Source organism: Cricetulus griseus (genome assembly GCF_003668045.3).
Source record: "Cricetulus griseus strain 17A/GY chromosome 1 unlocalized genomic scaffold, alternate assembly CriGri-PICRH-1.0 chr1_1, whole genome shotgun sequence".
Lineage (NCBI taxonomy): Eukaryota > Metazoa > Chordata > Mammalia > Rodentia > Cricetidae > Cricetulus > Cricetulus griseus.
In genome coordinates this window covers 207,281,330-207,302,889 of record NW_023276807.1, presented here as the reverse complement: position 1 = coordinate 207,302,889, position 21,560 = coordinate 207,281,330, and the positions used below count along the sequence as shown (strand labels likewise).

Genomic DNA, 21,560 nt, shown 5'->3' with positions numbered 1-21,560 from the left:
AGTCTGTAGGTTCTGTTTCAACCACTCACTTCTGCTCCTGTGGCACAAGAGCAACAGTGAGCAACATGGGTTGAATCAATGGGTCTATATGTGAATCTGATTTCATTTATAGAAAAGATAAACACATAAACTAGTTTGCTAAGCCAGGTGTGGTGGCTGTCACCTTGAATCCCAGGCAGAGGCCGGCAGATCTCTGTGATCTGCCTGGTCTATGAAGCAACTTCTAGGACAGCCAAGGCTACACAACAAAACCCTGACTCCAATAACAACAAAAAAAAAAAAACAAAAAAAAACAACCCCTAGTTTGCTGACCCCCATTTTACAAGGTGGGGCAGAATTTTCTTTTTGAAGTTTTTGGTTTTGAGTTGATTTCATGACTCTTTATGAGTGTGAATAACTAAGACTTGATATTATGTGTCTTCTTTCTCTTTTTAACTAGGCCCAGGCACGGTGTCATCGAATTGGACAGAGCAAAGCTGTGAAGGTTTACCGACTCATCACTCGTAATTCCTATGAGAGAGAGATGTTTGATAAAGCTAGCCTCAAGTTGGGATTGGATAAGGCTGTGCTTCAGTCCATGAGTGGTCGGGATGGCAACATCACTGGAGTAAGTCTGTAGACAAGTGTGTGGTGGGTCATAGTAATGGAGGGAGATAAACAGCAACCATTTCAGAGCATGTGTGATGTGTGTCCGAGGACAACTTTGTGCAGTCAATTCTCCTTCCTCCTTTCACCAGTGTTCGTGATACCAAGTTCAGGTCCCCAGAATTTGTATTGATGATTATTTTTGCAGTACAATTAATTGTCAACACTATTCTTTCGTAGGATTTTTATCTTTGTCTCGGTTTTTCAGATTCAACAGTTCTCCAAGAAAGAGATTGAAGATCTCTTAAGGAAAGGTGCATATGCTGCCATAATGGAGGAAGACGATGAGGGCTCTAAGTTTTGTGAAGAGGACATAGATCAGATCTTGCTGAGGCGGACTACAACCATCACTATTGAGTCTGAAGGGAAAGGCTCTACCTTTGCCAAGGCATGTTCTGTCTATGGCAGACCCTAAGTGGGCTGACATGGATAGAGAAAGCAACCTCCAGGATTTAAGTGTTTGTAAATACTTATTAATTTCCCTTTGTGTGTAAAGCATTATAGTTAACTTTATTCTGCCTTTGTTTCTCCCTAGGCAAGCTTTGTTGCTTCTGAAAATAGGACAGATATTTCCCTGGATGATCCAAACTTTTGGCAAAAATGGGCCAAAAAGGCAGACTTAGACATGGATTTGCTGAATAGCAAGGTGAGCTTACCTCTCCTTTGGGGCAGGGGGCGGGTGTAGCAGAAGACAATATACTTTCACTTTTTAGTAGTTCCAGCTCTTTAATACTAATTATGCTTATGGTGGAATATTATACACAAAGTTTATAGAAGCTTTCTCTACCTAGGATACCTTCTAAAAATACTTAGATGTTGTCTTAGTCATTGTTCTATCACTGTGAAGAGACACCATGACCATGGCAGCTCTTACAACAGAAACCATTTAATTGGTGCTTGCTTATAGTTTCAGGTTTAGTCCATTATTGTCATGGCAGCAAGCATGTTGGCACACAGGCAGACATGGGTACCTCAGAGTCTTTCATCTAAGATCCAAAGGAAGCAGGAAGAGACAGATACTGTGCCTGACTTGAGCTTTTGAAACCATAAAGCCCACCCAAGTGACACACTTCCTACTCCAGCAAGACCACATGTTCTGTTCCTTTCTAATAGTGCCACCTCCTGGTGACCAATCATTCAAATCTGTGAGCCTGTGGGGGCCGTTCTTATTGGAACCACCACAGATGTCTACCACCTGTTTCTTCCTGAGCCTTGTAGACTGTTTACATGCTTTAAGATCTGAGTACTTTCATAACTTACTTTCAAGATTATGTCAGTCCCTAAGTGTCTTCACTCTCTTCCAGTGGGCAGATCTCAGAAATAACTCTGATTCTCTATATAGAATAACTTGGTGATTGACACGCCTCGAGTACGGAAACAGACTCGGCACTTCAGCACTCTGAAAGATGATGACCTGGTTGAGTTTTCTGATTTGGAAAGTGAGGATGATGAGCGGCCGCGCTCTCGAAGACATGACCGGCATCACACCTATGGGCGCACTGACTGCTTTCGGGTGGAAAAGCATCTCCTGGTATATGGGTAAGAATACAACTTGTCACAAGCAGTGGGACACCTCTGCACTTCCTGACTCCTGACTCCCTGTTGCCTCAGATGGAGGATGTGACCAAGTAGTATCACGTAGAAACACTACCTTTAAGGGAGCTTCTGTTTGTTTTTCACTTTGGATGGAGATGGCAATTCTGGGACCCAGGGGAATATTACTGAATTTAAATCTCTCCCAAAATATTTGTGTTGTTGCTCTTCTTGTTTTGTTAGTTGGGGACGTTGGCGAGATATTTTGTCTCATGGACGTTTTAAGCGACGTATGACTGAAAGAGATGTGGAGACGATATGCCGTGCCATCCTCGTTTACTGTCTTCTGCACTATCGTGGGGATGAAAATATCAAAAGCTTCATTTGGGACTTGATTAGCCCTGCTGAAAATGGCAAGACAAAAGAATTGCAGAATCATTCAGGTAATTATCAGCTCCTTCCCTTTCATTTTTCTACAAGGTATTTAAGTCCTTTTCAGGTGTAAGGGTTTTTCTCAATCCAAGTCTTTGATGTCGCCCCTTTCCCAGGTCTGTCTATCCCTGTGCCCCGTGGGCGGAAAGGGAAAAAAGTAAAGTCACAAAGTACTTTTGACATTCATAAGGCAGACTGGATCCGGAAATATAACCCTGATACTCTGTTCCAAGATGAGAGTTACAAGAAGCACTTGAAACATCAATGTAACAAGTAAGAGCACTCACTATTCAGATAAGTCTGAATGAAGGCTTGCTACATTGTTGCTAAGGTATCTCTTTCTCCCTTCTAGGGTACTGCTAAGAGTAAGGATGCTGTATTACCTGAGGCAGGAAGTTATTGGAGACCAAGCAGAGAAGGTGTTAGGGGGTGCCATAGCGAGGTACGGTTACTTTATTTAACATTTTATTCATCTGTCATCTATTAATTATCTATTTGTCATTTTGTATTGTGGAGAGAACAGGGACATGCCATGACATGCTTGTCGGACAAGTTGCCAGTGTAGGTTTTTTTCTTATGTGGGTTCTAGGGATTGAACTCAGGTTGTTGGGCTTGGTAGCAAGCACTTTCACCTACTGAACCACCTCACCAACCTCTCATTCATTCTTCATTTTATTTCTTTCTTACTCCAGGACTGACTGGTTTGCTTACTTCTTTCTATACTGTCTTTGAGATATCTGATAATTAAAAAAATCTCTGCATCAGGCCTTTAATCTTGTATTTAGCACAAGTTCATAGAAATACAGCAGAAACAGAAGCATTTAAAGTAACAGATAAAGCAAGCAACCTTTAGTAATCTTTCAAAGGGTTATCACTTTTATTTCTAACATTGCTTTACTGACTTACACATTTAGTGAGATTGACATATGGTTCCCAGTAGTGGATCAGCTGGAGGTTCCAACAACATGGTGGGATAGTGAAGCTGACAAATCCCTGCTCATTGGCGTTTTTAAGCATGGTAGGTACCATCTCCAGTACTGCTTTTCTATCAAAGAAGTGTGTCAAAAGATAATACCTTTAACAAAGTGCTTATAAGTAATTCATCACCAGAAATTTTTAGTAAGAAATAGTTCTTAAATGTATGTAGCAAACTAGTTAGTTCTATAAGCAAATGTTCAAGGAATTCCAGATGGACACTTAAATCAAAGGCAGGGAGCCTCTGTCTGTTTTTTAACCATGATTACTATAATGTTACCTCTCTATGTATTGTGGGATCTACATTAACCATATTTTCAGTAATTTTTCTTATGTTATGCTCATCTGAATGTCTCACTTGTCTAAACAGTGAGTACTAATTTCTTAGCAGTTTTTGCCTAATAAGAAATTCCAGGCCGGGTTGTGGTGGCACACACCTTTAATCCCAGCACTCAGGAGGCAGAGGCAGGCGGATTTCTGTTGAGTTCGAGACCAGCCTGGTCTACAAGAGCTAGTTCCAGGACAGCCTCCGAAACCACAGAGAAACCCTGTCTCGAAAAACCAAAAAGAAAGAAAGAAATTCCAGGCATTAGAATCAGTGAATATTAGCTTTATCCTTTGATGTATTGGGATGTATTTTTTTTAAACATATTCTGTTTACTTCCAAAAATAAAGGTGCTTAATTTACATGTTTTTGACAAATGTAAAGGGCTAAGAAAAGTTGTGAGCAAGCCAGGTGTGGTAGTGCATCCTTTTAATCCAGCACTTAGAATGCAGAGACAGGCAGCTCTCGTGTGTCCCAGGCTAGCCAGGGCTACACAGAGAGATCCTATCTCAAAAAAACAAAAAGAAACAACAACAACAACAAAAAAGGTGGGCATTTGATTTACTAGTAAGACACAGAAGTTTAAAGTTAATATAAGTACTCACTGAGACTCTCTTTACTTTCAGGTATGTTACTAGTTCTTCATTTGAGAATGTGTGACAAAATCCATGTTATTACACTACTTTCATTTCTGTAAGAGTTGTAATCCAAAGATTATCAGTTAAATGACTGTATACACAATTTACCTTAAGATGAGTTACTTATTAAATTCTTGTCAATCACTAGATGAAAACCACAAAAGTCATAAATACAGTGTGGTATTAACACCTATCCAAGTTAGCTTGTAATGACAAAATGAATCTTTGAATGTTTTCAATCTATGGCCATTGTTCTTCTAGGCTATGAGAAATATAATACCATGAGGGCAGACCCTGCCTTGTGCTTCCTGGAAAAGGCTGGGAGGCCAGATGACAAAGCCATTGCAGCAGAACATAGGGTGTTAGATAATTTCTCCGACCTGGTGGAAGGGTAAGCATTGGTGTTCTTTCTTCACTTCTGTGTCTACTCCGTATTGCTTGTGCTGATATTACCTAACTCTAGCCTTGGCTGAATGAAGTAGGATTCCTTTTTGTTTTGCTTTGTTTTTGTTTTGAGACAGGGTCTCACAGAGTTCCAGGTCTCCCTGGCTGCCTGGAACTTGTTTTGTCAACCAGGCTGACCTCAAACTCAGAGATTCACCTGCCTCTCCCTCCTGAGTGAGATTAAAGGCATCTGCCACCATACCCAGCCCATCACTGGGATTCTTAATGGTAGTTATACTCATGTATCATAAGTTCTTACTGTAGGATAGGACCAGCAGATTGGACTCCAGACACTGGCCTTAATCACACATTGCCATCACTACAAGTGATGATCTGTGTTCTTCCCAGAAGGCTTACACAATGATCTCAGTGTAGCTGTAATAACTGAGAAGATAAACTACTTCTATTGAAAAATAATAGGCGGTTCTCATAGGTTACTTATGTGGCAGAGCTTTGGACAGTTTTAGCCCTGACTTGTAATTCCCCATGGTATCTGACACATTAAAAGGACTCATTTTACCTGGGGACATTGTCCCGATGATGAGTTGCCATGCTAATACTGAGTCACCAGGTAGGGCAATATTGCCCTGATTTGGGTGCCAGTGAGTTTAACAAAACTTCTCATGTGGAGACCTGAGGGACATTTTGCAATGATGGGTTTTGCTAAGGACTATCCATAAATTTCTGCCTGACCAAGACTGTTGATGACCACATCACCACTTGGTATAGGACCAATAAAAGAAATGCATTGATTGTAAATCATTCTGTCACCCCTTTGCTCAATAGCAAAGTAGTGAAAATTAATACATTAAAAAAAAATATGAACAGGGGGTGGAGAGATGGTGTCTTAGTTAAGGTTACTACTGCTGTGATGAAATACCATGAACAAAAGCCATTTAGGGAGGGAAGAGTTTATTTCACTCACAGTTCCAAGTAACAGTTGATTATTAAAAGTAGTAAGGGCAAGAGCTCAAACAGAGCAGGAACCTGGAGACAATCCACCTCCAATGGACTGGGGCCTAAAAAATGTCCTACTGGCCTGTCTACAGCCTATACAGGCATTTTCTCAATTGAGGTTCCCTCCCCTCAGATGACTCTAGCTTAATTTTAGATGACTCTGACTTAAATGTAACTAGCCAACACCAGTTGCTCAGTAGTTAAGAGCAATTTCAGCTCTTGGGTGTGTGTGTCTGTGTGTCTGTGTGTGTGTGTGTCTGTGTCTGTGTGTCTGTGTGTGTTGGGGGTTAGTTTCCATTATTCACATGGCAACTCAGAGTCGCCTGAAGCTTCAGTTCTAAGGGATTCAGTATCTATCCCAACAACAGGCATGCACATAGTGCACAAACATACATTCTTCAGGCACTCATGCATACACATAAAATAAATCTTTAAAACACAAACAGTCAAAATTTGGCTTGCTGCTAGTTATGATGGCAGGTAATTATGATGGCAGGTAGTCTGGAAGCTTGAAGCAGAAAGATTGCTTGAGTCTGTCGGTTTAATACTAATTTGAGCAACAGTTTAGCGAGCTTTTGTCCCAAAAAGATAGCTCAGTAGTTGAGAACACTAGTTGCTCTTCCAGAGGACCCAGGTTCAGTTCCCAGTTTCCATATGGCAGCTAACTACCTTATGTAACTCCATTCCTATGTACACCAGGCACTTGACACATAATGTCTGTACAGGCATGCATGCAGTCAAAACACCCTACACATAAAAAAATTATTTTAAAAATTAATAAAAGGGTTTTGTTTTTCCAAGTCAGGCAATTTTGTTTTGTCTTTTGTTAACTTATAATTATTTGTTCCCTGGGATCAGTTCTTAATATAGCCATAGGTTGAAGTCTGGCCCCTGTTCCAGAAAGCATGAGGTTAAAGAGTAGTCTTTGCTGGCTTGTGTGTTTGGCCAGATGTCCTAGTGATAGAATATATATTATTATCTTTTCTTTGTTTCTGGATAATTCTAGGATTGACTTCGATAAGGATTGTGAAGATCCTGAATATAAACCACTCCAGGGTCCCCCAAAGGACCCAGATGATGAGGTAAGAAATTCTTTTGAGTCCAGCTTTTATCTGTCTTTTTATCTTATTCTCTGAACCTAATTATATTTCAAGTTTGTTAATTATACTAATACATGTGCGTATACGGAAAATAAACTATAAGAATGTAAAGGACTGGAGAGATGGCTCAATGGCTAAAGAGCACCGACTGCTCCTTTAGAGGACCCAGGTTTGAGTCTCAGAACCCAAAGGGAGGCTCACAGCTGTCTGTGACTCAAGTTCCATCAGATGTGGTGCCCTTTCCTGGTCTGCACAGACAACATGTAGGCAAAACACCCATACACATATAATAAAATAAAAATATTAATCTTAGAATAAAAGAACGTAACTATTAATAACAAGGATGATAGTTCCAACTTAAGGACATGGTTAAGATGGTTTTGTGAAGGAGGTGGGAATCCAAACTGGATGTTAATAGATGTTGCTCAACAAATTCCTAAATCCCAGAGTCTCACTATTATTAAGAACTAACTGCTCGGGTTCTACTTGTTCTTTTCTTTGGTTGCTTCCAAATTTTTGTGAGAGTTCCTTTCATTAGAAATTTTTCTTATCCCTTGGAAGGACATACACAAGAAAGTGATTTCAGAGTGCCAACTTCTCCCCTTTCACTCCCCTCTCCATCCTGTGGGGTGGATCTCCTTCTCTAGGGTGATCCCTTGATGATGATGGATGAGGAGATCTCAGTCATTGATGGAGATGAAGGTAAATTCTAGATCAAACAGTCTATTTTTGTAAGAGTTAAGTTGGGGGACTATCGACTAACTTCTGTCTTATCCTGGGATGTCTAAAAGCTTTATCTTTCTTTTCATGGGTGGAAATGCAAGTATCATTTCTACTCTTCTTTCTGTACTTCCTATTCATTCCGCTTTGTTTCCCACAGCCCAGGTGACTCAACAGCCAGGGCATTTATTCTGGCCTCCAGGCTCTGCCCTAACAGCTAGGCTTCGCCGCCTAGTAACAGCCTATCAGCGCAGCTACAAGAGAGAACAGATGAAGATAGAGGCTGCAGAACGTGGAGACCGGAGACGCCGACGCTGTGAAGCAGCCTTTAAGCTAAAAGAAATTGCCAGGCGGGAAAAACAGCAACGGTATAGTATAGCCAGGCGGGAAAAACAACAATGGTATAATATAGCCAGGCAGGAAAAACAGCAATGGTTTGTATAGCCAGGGACTTGGACTGAGCTCTAAGCCTGGTATCCGCTGTGGGCCTTATACTGAGAGAGTATGGTGGGAAAGATTTATTTGAAATTTCCTAGAGCAGGATCATCATTTCTGCCATCATGTCTACCTAGTACTTAAGAATTTTGCTTTGGGCTGGGGATATAGCTCAGTGGCATAGCCCTTATACCTTCCATGTACAAGGTCTTAGGCTCAGGAATCCCTACTACTGATATTTTAAAAGGAAACCAATTCACTTAGGTTTAACAACCAAAATGATAGGATGATATCTTGTATACTTGTTCTTTAAGATCTCTTTTTTATTATTTTTATTTTTTCGGTTTCTGTATGTATGTGTGTGTGAGTGAATGCCACTTCCATGGAGGCCAGAAGAGGACATTAGATACACTGGAGTAGCAGGGAGCCACTCTGTTCTGGTGCTGGGAACTGAACTTTGGTCCTCTGTAAGAACAGCAAGCACTCTTAACCCCTTTTTTTTTGGTTTGAGGTGGGAGTGTGGCCCCAGCTGGCCTAGAACTTAGCAAGTAGACCACTCTGACTTTGAACTCACAGAAGTCTGCCTGCCTCTACCTCCTGAGGGTTGGGATTAGAGGTTTTACCACCATGCCCAGGAAAAAAAAAACATTTTTAAAATTGTATTATACTTGTAGGAGTAATTGTTTTGCCTGCATATATGTATATATGTGATGTGTGTACCTGGGGCCCAACAGTTATGGATGGTTGTTGACCGCCATGGGAATGCTCAGAACCAAAACCAGGTCCTCTGCGAAAGCATCAAGTACTCTTAACCACTAAGCCATCTCTCCGGCCTTTTTTCATTTTATTAATGAAGATGGGATTTGTTATGAATAGGTTTTAGTATAAATATAAGCACAATGACTGAGCAAGAAAGAAATGGACAGACATGATAACGAAAGGACTGTCATATATATCTAGTGGTCGACTGGTCTCCACTTTGTAAGAGAGTTGCCTAATGTGCTCATTGTGTGTCGGCCTATATCATTTTCTCCTTTGCTTGATAATTATGTATGTTACATAGTTCCTCTCACTACCTGTTCTGGGCTTTGCCAATTTCATACTTAATTGTTTTCTAGTGTTCTAAACCATCCTACAAAATGACCAGTTTTCCTATGTTCTGATCACTGTTGTTTTACTCTTTGACATAGATGGACAAGGCGTGAGCAAACTGATTTCTATCGAGTAGTATCTACCTTTGGTGTAGAGTACGACCCTGACAACATGCAGTTTCACTGGGATCGCTTCCGCACTTTTGCTCGACTGGACAAAAAAACAGATGAAAGCCTTACCAAGTACTTCCATGGCTTTGTCGCCATGTGTCGGCAAGTGTGCCGCCTTCCCCCAGCTGCTGGTGATGGTAAGATTGTAGAGTCTAGGGTAAATGGGGCTGTGTTGTTGACAGATCAGCCTTTAGTTAACTTCTTTTTTCACCTTTGTCTCTTGCAGAACCCCCAGACCCCAATCTGTTCATTGAGCCCATCACTGAAGAAAGAGCCTCTCGGACCCTCTACCGTATTGAATTGCTTAGGCGCTTACGGGAACAGGTTTTATGCCACCCCCTTTTAGAAGATCGGCTGGCACTGTGTCAGCCTCCAGGACTTGAACTGCCCAAATGGTGGGAACCTGTCCGTCATGATGGGGAACTTCTACGAGGGGCAGCCCGGCATGGGGTGAGCCAAACAGACTGCAACATCATGCAGGACCCAGACTTCTCTTTTCTGGCTGCCCGTATGAATTATATGCAGAACCATCAGGCAGGAGCCTCCGCTGCATCCCTGTCCCGATGCTCTACTCCACTGTTGCACCAGCAGTGTACCTCACACACCGCCTCACCATCGCCCCTGCGCCCAGATGCTCCTGTTGAAAAGTCACCGGAGGAGACTGCTGTCCAGGTCCCCAGTCTGGAGAGTCTGACTTTAAAGCTAGAGAATGAGGTGGTGGCTAGGAGCCGTCTCACCCCACAAGACTATGAAATGCGTATAGCCTCTTCAGATACAGTCCCTCTGCCCCGGAATGTTCCACCAGTCAAACTGGAGGATGAGGATGAGTCCGACTCTGAGCTGGACTTGAGCAAGTTGTCACCATCATCCTCTTCTTCTTCATCCTCATCCAGCTCCAGCTCCAGCACTGACGAGAGTGAGGACGAGAAGGAAGAGAAGTTAAGTGAGTGCATGTAACAGGCTGTAGGCCCTCCTCCCTATTCCCACTCTTCTATTTCCCTGTTAAAATGCATCCCTTTAGAGAGATTTGAGTTTTTATGTGATAAAATGTCAGAGTACTTCTATTATTTCTTGGGCATAGTTCACATAAAATCATTCCAATTTAACATTATTCTATCATGTTTGCTCACACATGCTGTGTGATCTCTAGCTGCTGACCGGTCCCGCCCAAAACTGTATGATGAAGAGAGCCTTCTGTCCCTCACTATGTCCCAAGATGGATTTCCAAATGAAGATGGAGAACAAATGACCCCTGAGCTGCTGCTGCTGCAGGAAAGACAAAGAGCCTCTGAATGGCCCAAGGTACCAGTCTCATATCTACATATGCAGAGTCCAGTAACAGGTGCAGTGCTCTCTGACGGGAGTAAGAGATGGTGTTGATATTTTTGTTTCTCCTTTGTTTAGCATTGCCTATGCTTTTATGAAATGCTATAGTTTATTTAAGTATGTAATGGTATTAATTACCTCCTTTTTGTCATGATTTTCATCATACCTAGTATAATAATAATGGCATGATTGTGTACCTGAGGGGTTGCATAGTATTTAGACTCTTACAATGTTATATTCTTTTCTGCCATTCAGGATCGTGTTCTGATAAACCGCATTGACCTCGTCTGCCAGGCTGTACTCTCAGGGAAATGGCCTTCTAACCGTCGGAGCCAGGAAATGACAACAGGAGGAATTTTGGGGCCAGGCAACCATTTATTAGACAGTCCCTCTTTGACCCCAGGAGAATATGGGGACTCTCCAGTCCCCACACCACGAAGTAGCAGTGCAGCTTCCATGGTAGAGGAAGAAGCATCTGCAGTCACAACAGCAGCAGCACAGTTTACCAAACTTCGCCGAGGCATGGATGAGAAGGAGTTTACAGTTCAGATCAAAGATGTAAGCTAAGCATTTAGTCACTTAGAAGTGGGGGAGGATATGGGACTTGATAACTAACTTCATTAATAGGACATAGCAATTTAAAGGCTGGGGCAAGTGGATTACTGTGAATTCGAGACTAGCGTGGTCTACATGGTGTTCCATCCTATGTAAGGAGACCCTGTCTCAAAAAAAAGTACTAAACAAATTTTAGCTGACTTTGAAAATCAGAGTAAACTTACGAAAAATTTTTGGTGTAAAGGAAGGATGAACCTTCCGAAAATGAAATTAAAAGAAATTATGGGTTATTTAATTTGAAATCGTAATTGGGTATAGAGGGACTAACTAAACACAAACCTTTTGGAAGGCTAAATTCTAGATCTGAGCCTGATTATTTAGCACCACGCTCTAACCAACTGAGATAACCGGCCAGACAAGCCTGATTATTTAAAAGTGAAAACAGATTATGAGAATGCTGTTCAAATGACACCTGAGTATTTGAAGGCATTAAAACAAAAATTATTCCTACCAAATTATTTTTATCTTATATGTGGAAGTTTCTATTCTTCCTAATTACCTATCCATATGAACCTTACTCAAAAGGGGAAAAAACTAAAATTAAATTAGTATGTAGTAAGAACAGTAGCGTTTTACCCATAATGACTTGCCATGCTGATACTGGACAACCATTTCATCAAAGTTTTAAAACTTCATTAGCTGTTATGGTTAGCTGGGGGTCAGGAGTAGAGCCAAGTCCCAACTGATAGATCTACAGCACAAGGAGTTGAGCTGATTTTTTTAAGAGCCACGGGAACTTTTCCCTCAGATTGTATCTCCTACGGATGTCTGAAGCTGCACCTAGCTGGTTGTGTTACATACCTTTAATTTCAGCACTTAAGAGGCAAAGACAAGAGGATCTCTGAGTTCAAGGCCAGCCTGGTCCTCATAATGAGCTCCAGGAAAGCCAGGAATATAGAGCAGCCCTTTGGCAGGGGTTACATAAGACCATTGGAATATACAAATATTTACATTACAATTCATAACAGTAGCAAAACTACAGTTATGAAGTAACAACAAAAATATTTTTATGTAGGTCTTTGCCTCTCCTTTTTCTCTCTCACCTTCTCTCTCTTTCCCTCTTTGTCTCTCCCCTCTCTCTCTTCCCTTCCCTCACTACATTCCCTTCCCTCAATAAAACTTCCCATGTTACTGGGGGTGGTGGCGCAAACCCTTAGTCCCAGCACTTGGGAGGCAGAGGCAGGTGGATCTCAGTAAGGCCAGCCTGATCTACACAGTGAGTTCCAAGACTGTTACACAGAGAAACCCTGTCTTGAAAAACCATTAATAATAATAATAATTTTATGGTTAGAGGGTCGACATAATGTGAGGAACTATATTAAAGGGTCATTGCATTAGAAAGATTTAGAACCACTGTCTCAAAAAAAAAAAAAAAAGGAAGAAAAGAAGCTGACCAACATGACTGCCAAAACATGAGCCAAACAAGAACTACAGCAAACAGACATGCTAACATGAGGGAGGGAAAGTCAAGGCCTCAGCCCGAGACAAAAGAACTACAGACAACTAAAGATTGCTGAGAATGGGGGAAATTTTAGTCCCCCCATCCAAGTGTAGTGAATGTCCAATACCAAATAGTCAGCCCTGACAAACACACTCACACAGCATATATGCAAGTAACAACTACTAATGGAAAAAGAGTAAGGAAAGGAATACAGGGGAGTTTAAAAGGACGAAAGGGAGGGGAAAATGATGTTAATATATTATAAGCTAAAACAAAGTAATTTTTTAAAATAGAACAAAACTGCATGGGGCCTATTAGTTGAAAATAAGAAATCTAAGGGAAAGGTTTCATTGTATATCTGATTTCTATTCTTTAGTCTAATGGCCTACCTTCTCATCACTGAACCATAGGGTAACCATTAGCCATTAGCCAAAGTTTATTAGAACATTTCATCTGATGTGTTGAATGGGTGCTTGTCTTTGTAGGAAGAAGGGTTGAAGTTAACATTCCAGAAACACAGATTGATGGCTAATGGTGTAATGGGAGATGGACATCCTCTGTTCCATAAGAAGAAGGGAAACAGGAAAAAGCTAGTAGAGGTGAGTGGTAGGGAACCGTTACCACGTGATTAAATTACCTTGTACTAAGTAAGGTCTTTTCATCATCAGTAATTGATAATATTTGGGATTGAGGTACCAAAAGATTGTTTCCTCATGACTACCATTGGCCCTGATTCCCTTCCCTTCCCACTCCAAAGAAGTGTATGTGCTCATGGGGGTGGATTCTGGGTTTGCAGCTGGAGGTGGAATGCATGGAAGAGCCTAATCACCTTGATCTGGACCTGGAGACCCGGATCCCTGTCATCAATAAGGTGGATGGCACTTTGCTGGTGGGTGAGGAGGCCCCTCGCCGGGCGGAACTGGAGATGTGGTTACAGGGTCATCCAGAATTTGCTGTTGATCCCCGATTTCTAGCGGTGAGTGGCAGTTCCATCCAGCCAGATTTAAAGCTTCTTGGTGTATGAGATTGAGAAAACACGCCATATTTTATACCACCGTTTCTGCATCTGCAAAATAAGAATGGTAACACTCAGGGTTATTTCCTAGAGTTACTCTGAGATTCAAAACACTATAACATCCAGGAACTTCCTAAACTAAGTGCTTAGAAACTGTTACTGTGAAAAAAACAAAACAAAACAAACTATTATATAGACAACCCACACACACACATCCCTAGTTTGGGAGAATGGAACCCTCTAATAGCGGTTTTCACTCTGACTAATCTTGAGTTATAGACTATAGGGTTACTGTCAAATAAAAGATAGTAGTACCTTAATGATTAGTCTAGAGATTTCCATTCCTCTAGGGTAACCAATTCTTTTCTATTGCAGTATATGGAAGAACGTAGAAAACAGAAGTGGCAGAGATGTAAAAAAAATAATAAGACAGAATTGAACTGTTTGGGAATGGAACCAGTACAGACAACCAACTCTAGAAATGGGAAAAAGGTGAGACCAGCATTTTATCGTGCTTTCTGTCATATTCTTAGAGATTCAATGGTGACTGACACCTTTCCTTTTCTCCCCCTGTATGTTTTCAGTAAAATTACCTTGAGTTCACCAGAGTGCTTTGATGGGTATTTTCAGCTGTAGTACTTTTTGCTGTTCTACATACCTAAGGAATTTTTTGCAAGTCCTTTACCTCTTTAAAAGTTGGGTATTTTGAGCCCAGAATAGTGGTGCATTCTTTTTTAATACCAGCACTTGAGAGGCAGAGGCAAGTGGATCTCTGTGGGTTTGAGATCAGCCAGAGCCACATAGTGAGACCCTGTCTCAAAAAAAAAGTGGGTATTTAGAGTAAATACTAAGATTAAACCCAGTACCTTAAACTTGCTAGACAAAATACTTTATTGCTAAATTACATCATCAGTTAGATAATCTCCCAAGTTTTATAATTCCATATAAGAGTAAATGGCAGGAGTGGATGCTACTAAGAAAAAGTTATGGGGTTTCTTAACATACAGGAAATTAAGAATCATTAATAATATGTCCAAAATAGAAATAGCACAAGAAACCACATTTTATGACTGCTAGTCTTCATGTATGTCTGTGTACCACGTGCATGCCTGGTGTCCTCAAAAGTCAGAAGAGGGCATCAGATTCCCTGGGACTGGAGTTACAGACTGTTGTGAGCTGCCATGTGGATGTTGAGAATCCAACCTGAGTCCTGGAAGAACAGCCAGTGCTCTTAACCACTGAGCCATCTCTCCAGCCCCCAAAACATATTTTTTCAAGTTAATACCAATTTTAGTCAATTAGACTGTTTGATACCAAGCTTATAGACCATTTGATAGATTAAGTGTGCATCATTTCTTTTTTCTACCAAAATATAACTCTGAAAATTCCTCTTTATCATCCTGCTTATTTTAATTTATATAGTTTATGTGTATCTATATAATATATGCTGTATCTACTATACATTGTGTGTGCAGTTTTGATATGTGTGTGGGTGTATACACACACACACACACACACACACACACACACACATATTAAAGGAATTAACTTTGATCATGAACATTCAGTTTAACCTATCAACACTTTGGGCTCATGGTAAAAGTGTTTGCTGCTAAGCTAAGCCTAACCACCTGTTCAGTCCTCAGAGCACAGAGAACAGTGGAAGGAGAGAACCAACTCCATAAAATTGTCCTCTGACCTCCATATATATGCTCTGAGAAACTCTCATGCCCATATACATCATAAATGTATATAATAATAATATAATAATAATAATAATAATAATAATAATAATAATAATAATAATAATTAAGCTATCTAAAAGGTTGTAGGAAACCAGAGAAAGTCATTTTATGACTGACACAAAAGTATCTTCTTTTCTTTCTTTCTTTCTTTTTTTTTTTTTTTTAATAATAGATCTCACTATGTTGTCCAGGCTAGTGATCTTCCTCCCTCTAACTCCCCAATAGCTGGGATTCTAGACATATGTCGCCTTGCCAGGTATAATTCTTAGTTCTACAGTTCTTAGCCTTAGTGTAAAACTAGCATTGATTCTAATGCTACATTTTTACTAAGACCTGCAGTCTAGGCACTATTGTAATTAAATTTTGAAAGTCCATGCTGTAAGTGTTAAATGTGTGCTTTTCTGGGTCAAAAAGGTGTGTTCCACGTTTGGATTTTAAGCCTTGAAATGTCCAGAGACATGGGTGCCAAATGTATGTCCTTAATGCTAGTTTATCCCTTATCCCTTAACAGCAAAACAAAGGTCCAAGGTAATAAGTTCCAGTCTTACTGAATGTAATCCAATTAAAATATCTGGGGGGGGGCATTTAAAATTAAACAGATACAAGATTTATTTTGCTGTATAGGTTTATTTGTGTATGCTTTTTGTTCTCCTCTCCTTTTGTTTTTGAGATAGAGTCTCACTCAGTAGCCCAGGCTAGCTTAGAAATAACTGTATTCCAAGCTATCCTTGAGCTCTTGGCAATTCTGCCTTGCCCTCCAAAGGGCATGAGCCACCACACACAAAGATAATATGTTTTTATTTTATTAAATTGGTGAGAAGTTTTCCATAACCATCTTGACTATCTTAAACTGAGGATAATTGTTAATGTCTATGTAGTTGTGCTATCTTCACATAAGATCATGTCAAGAACCTGCTATCAGTCTTCACTCAAGTACATTTTTTTGTGCATGTACTAATTTATTCACTGTCTTACTCAGACCCCTTGTTAGCAAAGCAAAAACCATTTGTGAAATGGTTCTGTGTGATAAAAATATGATGTCATGTGAAGGGGGACAAACCTGAGTTCATATGGCTATCGTATCAAATTATTGCTGTCACCCTCAGTATCAGAATGCTGCAGCCAGTTAAGTACAGCATTTCCTTCCCCCACTACCACCTGTCAAGCCAAATCTAAGCAGGACACACTAGGTTTCTTGGTTGAGTCCGATCTTCCCGTGACCCCCAAACACCACCACACCCTTTTTTTCTAAGACAGGGTTTATCTGTATAGACCCATGTATCCTGGCACTCACTCTGTAGACCAGGCTGGCCTTGAACCCACAGAGATCTGACTGCCTATGCTTCCTAAGTGCTGGGATTAAAGGCGTGCCTATGCTTCCTAAGTGCTGGGATTAAAGGCGTGGGCCACCACTGCCCAGCTTAATCCCCATCATTTTATCATCTTCTTTTGTTCCTACCCCACAGGGTCACTATGCTGAAACTGCATTCAACCGGGTTTTGCCAGGGCCTATTGCACCAGAGAACAGCAAGAAACGTGTCCGTAGGACAAGACCAGACCTTTCTAAGATGATGGCCCTAATGCAGGGTGGAAGCACTGGGTCCCTGTCTCTGCATAACACCTTTCAGCACAGCAGTAGTAACCTACAGTCTGTGTCATCTCTGGGTCACAGCAGCACCACTTCTTCGTCTTTGCCTTTTATGCCGTTTGTGATGGGTGGTGCAGCAGCATCCCCTCATGTAGACTCCAGCACCATGCTTCATCACCACCACCACCACCCCCACCCCCACCATCACCACCATCACCATCCAGGCTTAAGAACCACTGGCTACCCTTCTTCACCAGCTACCACCACCTCTGGTACTACCTTGCGGTTACCAACACTGCAACATGAGGACGATGATGAAGAGGAGGAGGAGGATGATTTATCTCAGGGCTATGATAGCTCAGAAAGGGACTTCTCACTCATCGATGATCCTATGATGCCAGCCAACTCAGACTCCAGTGATGATGCTGATGACTGAAGCCCCAGCATAGTCCCCATTGCTGGGTGGCTGCTGGATTATCTTCCTCTGGCCCTTGGACTTTGGAAATGTGGGAGGGGCAGGGAACAATATGGGGAAACCCAAGACTTAAGGAGGTGAAAAGGAAAAGAAAAAACTTGTACCTGATTGCTCCCAATTTTGAGAGGATTGGGTGGGCAGGGGAACTCCTAAAAAAAAATAAATAAATGACCACTTCCTCAATTCTGGGGAAGCAAAGGAGCCTAGAGCAGCTGGTGTGCTCGCCCCTCCCCAGACACCTCCATTAACCACAGACTATGTAGCGCTGGCCCTAGCCTCTGGCAGAGCCTGTTCCTGGCCAAACTGTGGGTACAGCTGGAGGGTCAGGAACTGTTACCTTCCTTCCCCTTGGCATTAATAAATTTAAGTTAATCCTTTTCCATTCTTCCCATGTTCTGTTTGCTCAAACACAGTATAAGTACTAATTTTAAACATGCTGGATAAACACCACTCTCTTACAGTTCAGTAGTTACCATGAATAGAAAAATCATTTGTACCCCTCTGAAGGTCTATATAATCATGGATTGTCCCGTTTACTAAAGTCAGGGAAATGATCCAAGGTAAAGAGGTAAATATTTGGAGTTGGGCTCCAAATATTCAAACACGAGAATGAATTTCAAGGATTTTTTTTTTAATTAGCTGAAACAACCATGCTTGGGGAAAGCCAGAGAATGGTTTTGCTTTTGATGCAATACTGCAAAGGTACAGGCTGACAGAAAGGGTGCTGTCTTAGAGCCCCTAAAAACATTTGTTTTCTTCCATCCTACCGGTCCATCTCTTAAAAGAAGCGTGAATATTTATCTTCCTACACTGCCCTCCACGCAGCTTATTCGCGAAGGTGGGCTCCATTTCTCTGGTTTGCAGTGTTTTGGGTTAGAGCGCCTTCCCCTTGTCATTCACAGCCCTGCCCCCGGGCGAAGGACTCGGCTCCCAGGCGCCTGGTGGCACGCGGGTCCCGCTCTTTCTGCTTCCCTCCCACCTCCGCCCGCCGCCTCGAGAGCCCGGAGCGCCGAGAGTGGGCGGGTCACGTGACGTAAGCCCCTGGCGACGGGGAGACGTTCCGGGCTCGGCCAAACCGGCTCCGCGCTGTGCGTTCTGTTGACTTCTCCACTTCCGCGGCTTTCTCTGTTTCCCCTCCACCCTACAGAGCTAGGATCTTTTTTTTTTTTTTTCTTTTTGTAAGTCTTAGACGCGATTGGGACCCGGAAGCGGAAGGGGGCGTCGTGCGGTCGGTACTTCCGGGTCGCGGAGAGTGCGGGATTCCGGGCCGAGCGCGGGTGGCAGAACTGGGACCTCGCGTGATTCTCGGAGCCCGACGGGAAGCGGCGTCCGGGGGCTATGGCTGTGACTCTGGACAAAGACGCGTACTACCGGCGAGTTAAGAGACTGTACAGTAACTGGCGGGTAAGGAGCCCGGCGTCCCCGGGAGCCCCACATCCCATAATAGCCTGCTTCCCGGCGCCCTTTTCCCCTCCGCCAGGAATCTCCGGCTCCGCCGCGCTCCCGCCCGCCCCGGCAGCGTCCCGCTCGCCGCGCCGCGCCGCGCCTGCGGGGTCCGCACGCGCCTGGCCCGCCCCGCAGCCACACCACTCCGCCCAGGTCCCGCCAGAATTACCGTCTGCGGGAAGGAGGGGCGCGAAGGATGTGCCGGAGCTCTTGGCGCTCTCCGCTGGTGGGCCTCTGCAGGAGTTGAGAAATGGTACTCCCGCGCTCCGCTGGCTGCTTCACGTTAGGCCTGCGTGGGTAATAGACCCGAGCGCTGGAAATCTGCGGGCTCTCATAATAAGGATAAAATTGATGGGGTGCCTCGCACCTGGTTTCCCATCTCGGCAGCATACCCCGGGGCACGTGTTCAGGAAAAGGCTCTGGAAGTTCAGGGCTTCATCAAAGATTGGGCAGTTTTCCTGTTTTTGAATCGCTCATAATTAAAAACTTAACTATTTCTTGTTAGTAACTTGTTAACGAATGTTTGGTTGATTTCCTGCTGTGTTATTGTCTGAAAAGTCTAACATAGGTCTGGGCTCTGAACCTTGTGAGGGAGGAAAAATATAACCGATAGAAGAGAGACCCGAAAATGCCCTGATAAAGTATCAACTCTGGTTTCAGTTTTGTGAACTATCATACTGTTTGATCCTCTGCAGTCTGAGCTGGAGCCTATAACCCCATAATTTTGGAGACTGAGGCAGGAAAATCACCAGTTTCAGGCCAGCCTGTGCTTCATAGTGAGACTGTATGAATCACCTTAGTCGCTAAGTAAATAAAATTGATCCTCTGATATTGGTTGTTACCTGCCTCTTATCTGAAAAATGCCTATGTATCTTTTAAAGAAGATGCATTACATACTGAAAGTAAAAAGCCCTGTCACTTTACCTAAAGCCATACTAGATAAATGGGCTCTATCACAAAATTATATTTGATTAAAAAAAAAATTGGTACTGAGATATGGTCCTACCATCTCAAGCTTTATAGCAAGCACCATTCAGCTACATCCCCTATCAAGAAAATATTTTCTACTGGCCATTTCATCCTGGTATGCTACGATGATGATCAGAAGCCCTTGTTTCCACCATCAACCATGAGACATCACAGTTTTTAAAGTTTTTTTTTTTTTAATGCATATGGGACTTTTGCCTTCATGTATGTTTGTGCTCCTGTACATGCATTGCCGGAAGAGGGCAGCAGATACCCTGGAACTGAAGTTACAGAAGGTTATTTGCTATTGTGTGGGTCCATGTGAACCCTGGTCCTCTGGAAGAGTAACCAGTGCTCTTAACCACTGAGCATCTCTTCAGCCCCTGAAAAAAAAACAAACCAAAAAAAAACACGTTTTCTGTAGTCCAAGTTCATCCAGGTATTTCATTTTAAGGCTATTACACAAATAACATTTTTTTGATAATTTACTTTTATTTTGTGTGCATTGTTTTCCCTGTATGTCTATGTGAGGGGGTTGAGTTCTGGAGATGCAGACAGTAGCTGCATGTAGATACTGAGACTTGAACCATGGTCCTTTGGAAGAACAGTCAGTGCTCTTAACCATTGAGCCATCTCTCCAGCCCTAACGTATTTCTTAATTATACTTTTTGTGACATGTCTTAAATCAAGCATAGCATCTCAAACTTTTGAGTAGAAATGCCTAACCCATTAAGCCTTCATCTGAAATTCATCCTTTGTAGTGGTATCTTGGGGCTTTGTTGTAGGAAGTTCTCCCATCTCAAGCATGGTATACGAGTCTTTAAATGGTGAGTTATTTGCATATAATTCATGCATATTCTGTGCTATAAGTCATCTGGAATACCTACTACAATGTTGATGTATGGTTATTGGCTAGAGAATTACTTTTTTTGTTGTTTTTTGTTTGTTTTTGGAGACAGGGTTTCTCTATTGCTTTGGAACCTGTCCTGGCACTCGATCTGTAGAACTCACAGAGATCCCACCTGGCTTAAAGAATAATTTTTAAGAATGATGTTCAGAGTAAATGTGATGCTTGTTTTTTCCTCTCAAATATTTTCAATCCAAAGTAAATTGAATCTACATTTTAACTCATGGATATCGAAGGCTGATTCTGATGTCATATTGGAGATCAGAAAATAGGCTCAGCCAGAGATTAGGGGTATAGTTCAGTGGTAGAGGATGTTTACCTAATGTGTGGGGTCCTAGGTTGGACCCTCAACACCGTGAAATTTGCTTAAAAAAGAAGAAGAAACAGGAGACCTTCATAATGCCTAGACCTTACTATTATCATTAAAAAAAAATAAATGTAAAGGTCAAAGGATAACTTTGTAGAATTGTTTCTCTTTGTCCACTGTTATTTGGGTTCTGGGGATTGAACTCAGTTTGCCAGGCTTGCACAGTGAGCACCTTTGTCTACTGAGAAATCTCATAGTTCTTA

The 21,560-nt window shown here is 42.1% G+C and overlaps 2 protein-coding genes and 1 non-coding gene across 7 annotated transcripts in view; all 3 read left to right on the top strand.

The window, feature by feature from the left end:
• The window catches only part of Chd8 (chromodomain helicase DNA binding protein 8), a 67,379-nt gene extending 49,328 nt beyond the window's left edge, over positions 1-18,051 (top strand). For 2 of the 4 annotated variants that reach the window (XM_027386660.2, XM_027386661.2), the window contains exons 19-38: positions 440-607; positions 854-1,033; positions 1,181-1,291; positions 1,988-2,184; positions 2,422-2,621; positions 2,703-2,883; positions 2,963-3,052; positions 3,525-3,628; positions 4,810-4,939; positions 6,956-7,031; positions 7,697-7,751; positions 7,930-8,137; positions 9,395-9,603; positions 9,693-10,409; positions 10,617-10,768; positions 11,048-11,350; positions 13,334-13,447; positions 13,645-13,824; positions 14,239-14,355; positions 17,075-18,051. In XM_027386660.2, the coding sequence (XP_027242461.1) occupies positions 440-607; positions 854-1,033; positions 1,181-1,291; positions 1,988-2,184; positions 2,422-2,621; positions 2,703-2,883; positions 2,963-3,052; positions 3,525-3,628; positions 4,810-4,939; positions 6,956-7,031; positions 7,697-7,751; positions 7,930-8,137; positions 9,395-9,603; positions 9,693-10,409; positions 10,617-10,768; positions 11,048-11,350; positions 13,334-13,447; positions 13,645-13,824; positions 14,239-14,355; positions 17,075-17,632 (4,050 nt within the window). In that variant the 3' untranslated portion in view covers positions 17,633-18,051. The remainder of the gene's footprint in view (positions 1-439; positions 608-853; positions 1,034-1,180; positions 1,292-1,987; positions 2,185-2,421; positions 2,622-2,702; positions 2,884-2,962; positions 3,053-3,524; positions 3,629-4,809; positions 4,940-6,955; positions 7,032-7,696; positions 7,752-7,929; positions 8,138-9,394; positions 9,604-9,692; positions 10,410-10,616; positions 10,769-11,047; positions 11,351-13,333; positions 13,448-13,644; positions 13,825-14,238; positions 14,356-17,074) is intronic. The other 2 variants (XM_027386663.2, XM_027386664.2) reach the window with 2 other exon arrangements.
• Positions 5,525-5,634, top strand: LOC113832209. The gene has a single exon (XR_003479403.1). It is a non-coding gene; the product is annotated as a small nucleolar RNA U6-53/MBII-28 (small nucleolar RNA).
• Positions 18,052-19,009: 958 nt separating the features above from the next.
• The window catches only part of Supt16h (SPT16 homolog, facilitates chromatin remodeling subunit), a 36,840-nt gene continuing 34,289 nt past the window's right edge, over positions 19,010-21,560 (top strand). The window contains exon 1 of one of the 2 annotated variants that reach the window (XM_027386665.1): positions 19,010-19,075. In XM_027386665.1, the coding sequence (XP_027242466.1) occupies positions 19,010-19,075 (66 nt within the window). Of the gene's footprint in view, positions 19,076-19,351; positions 19,371-21,560 lie in introns of those variants that run through there. The other variant, XM_035452890.1, reaches the window with a different exon arrangement.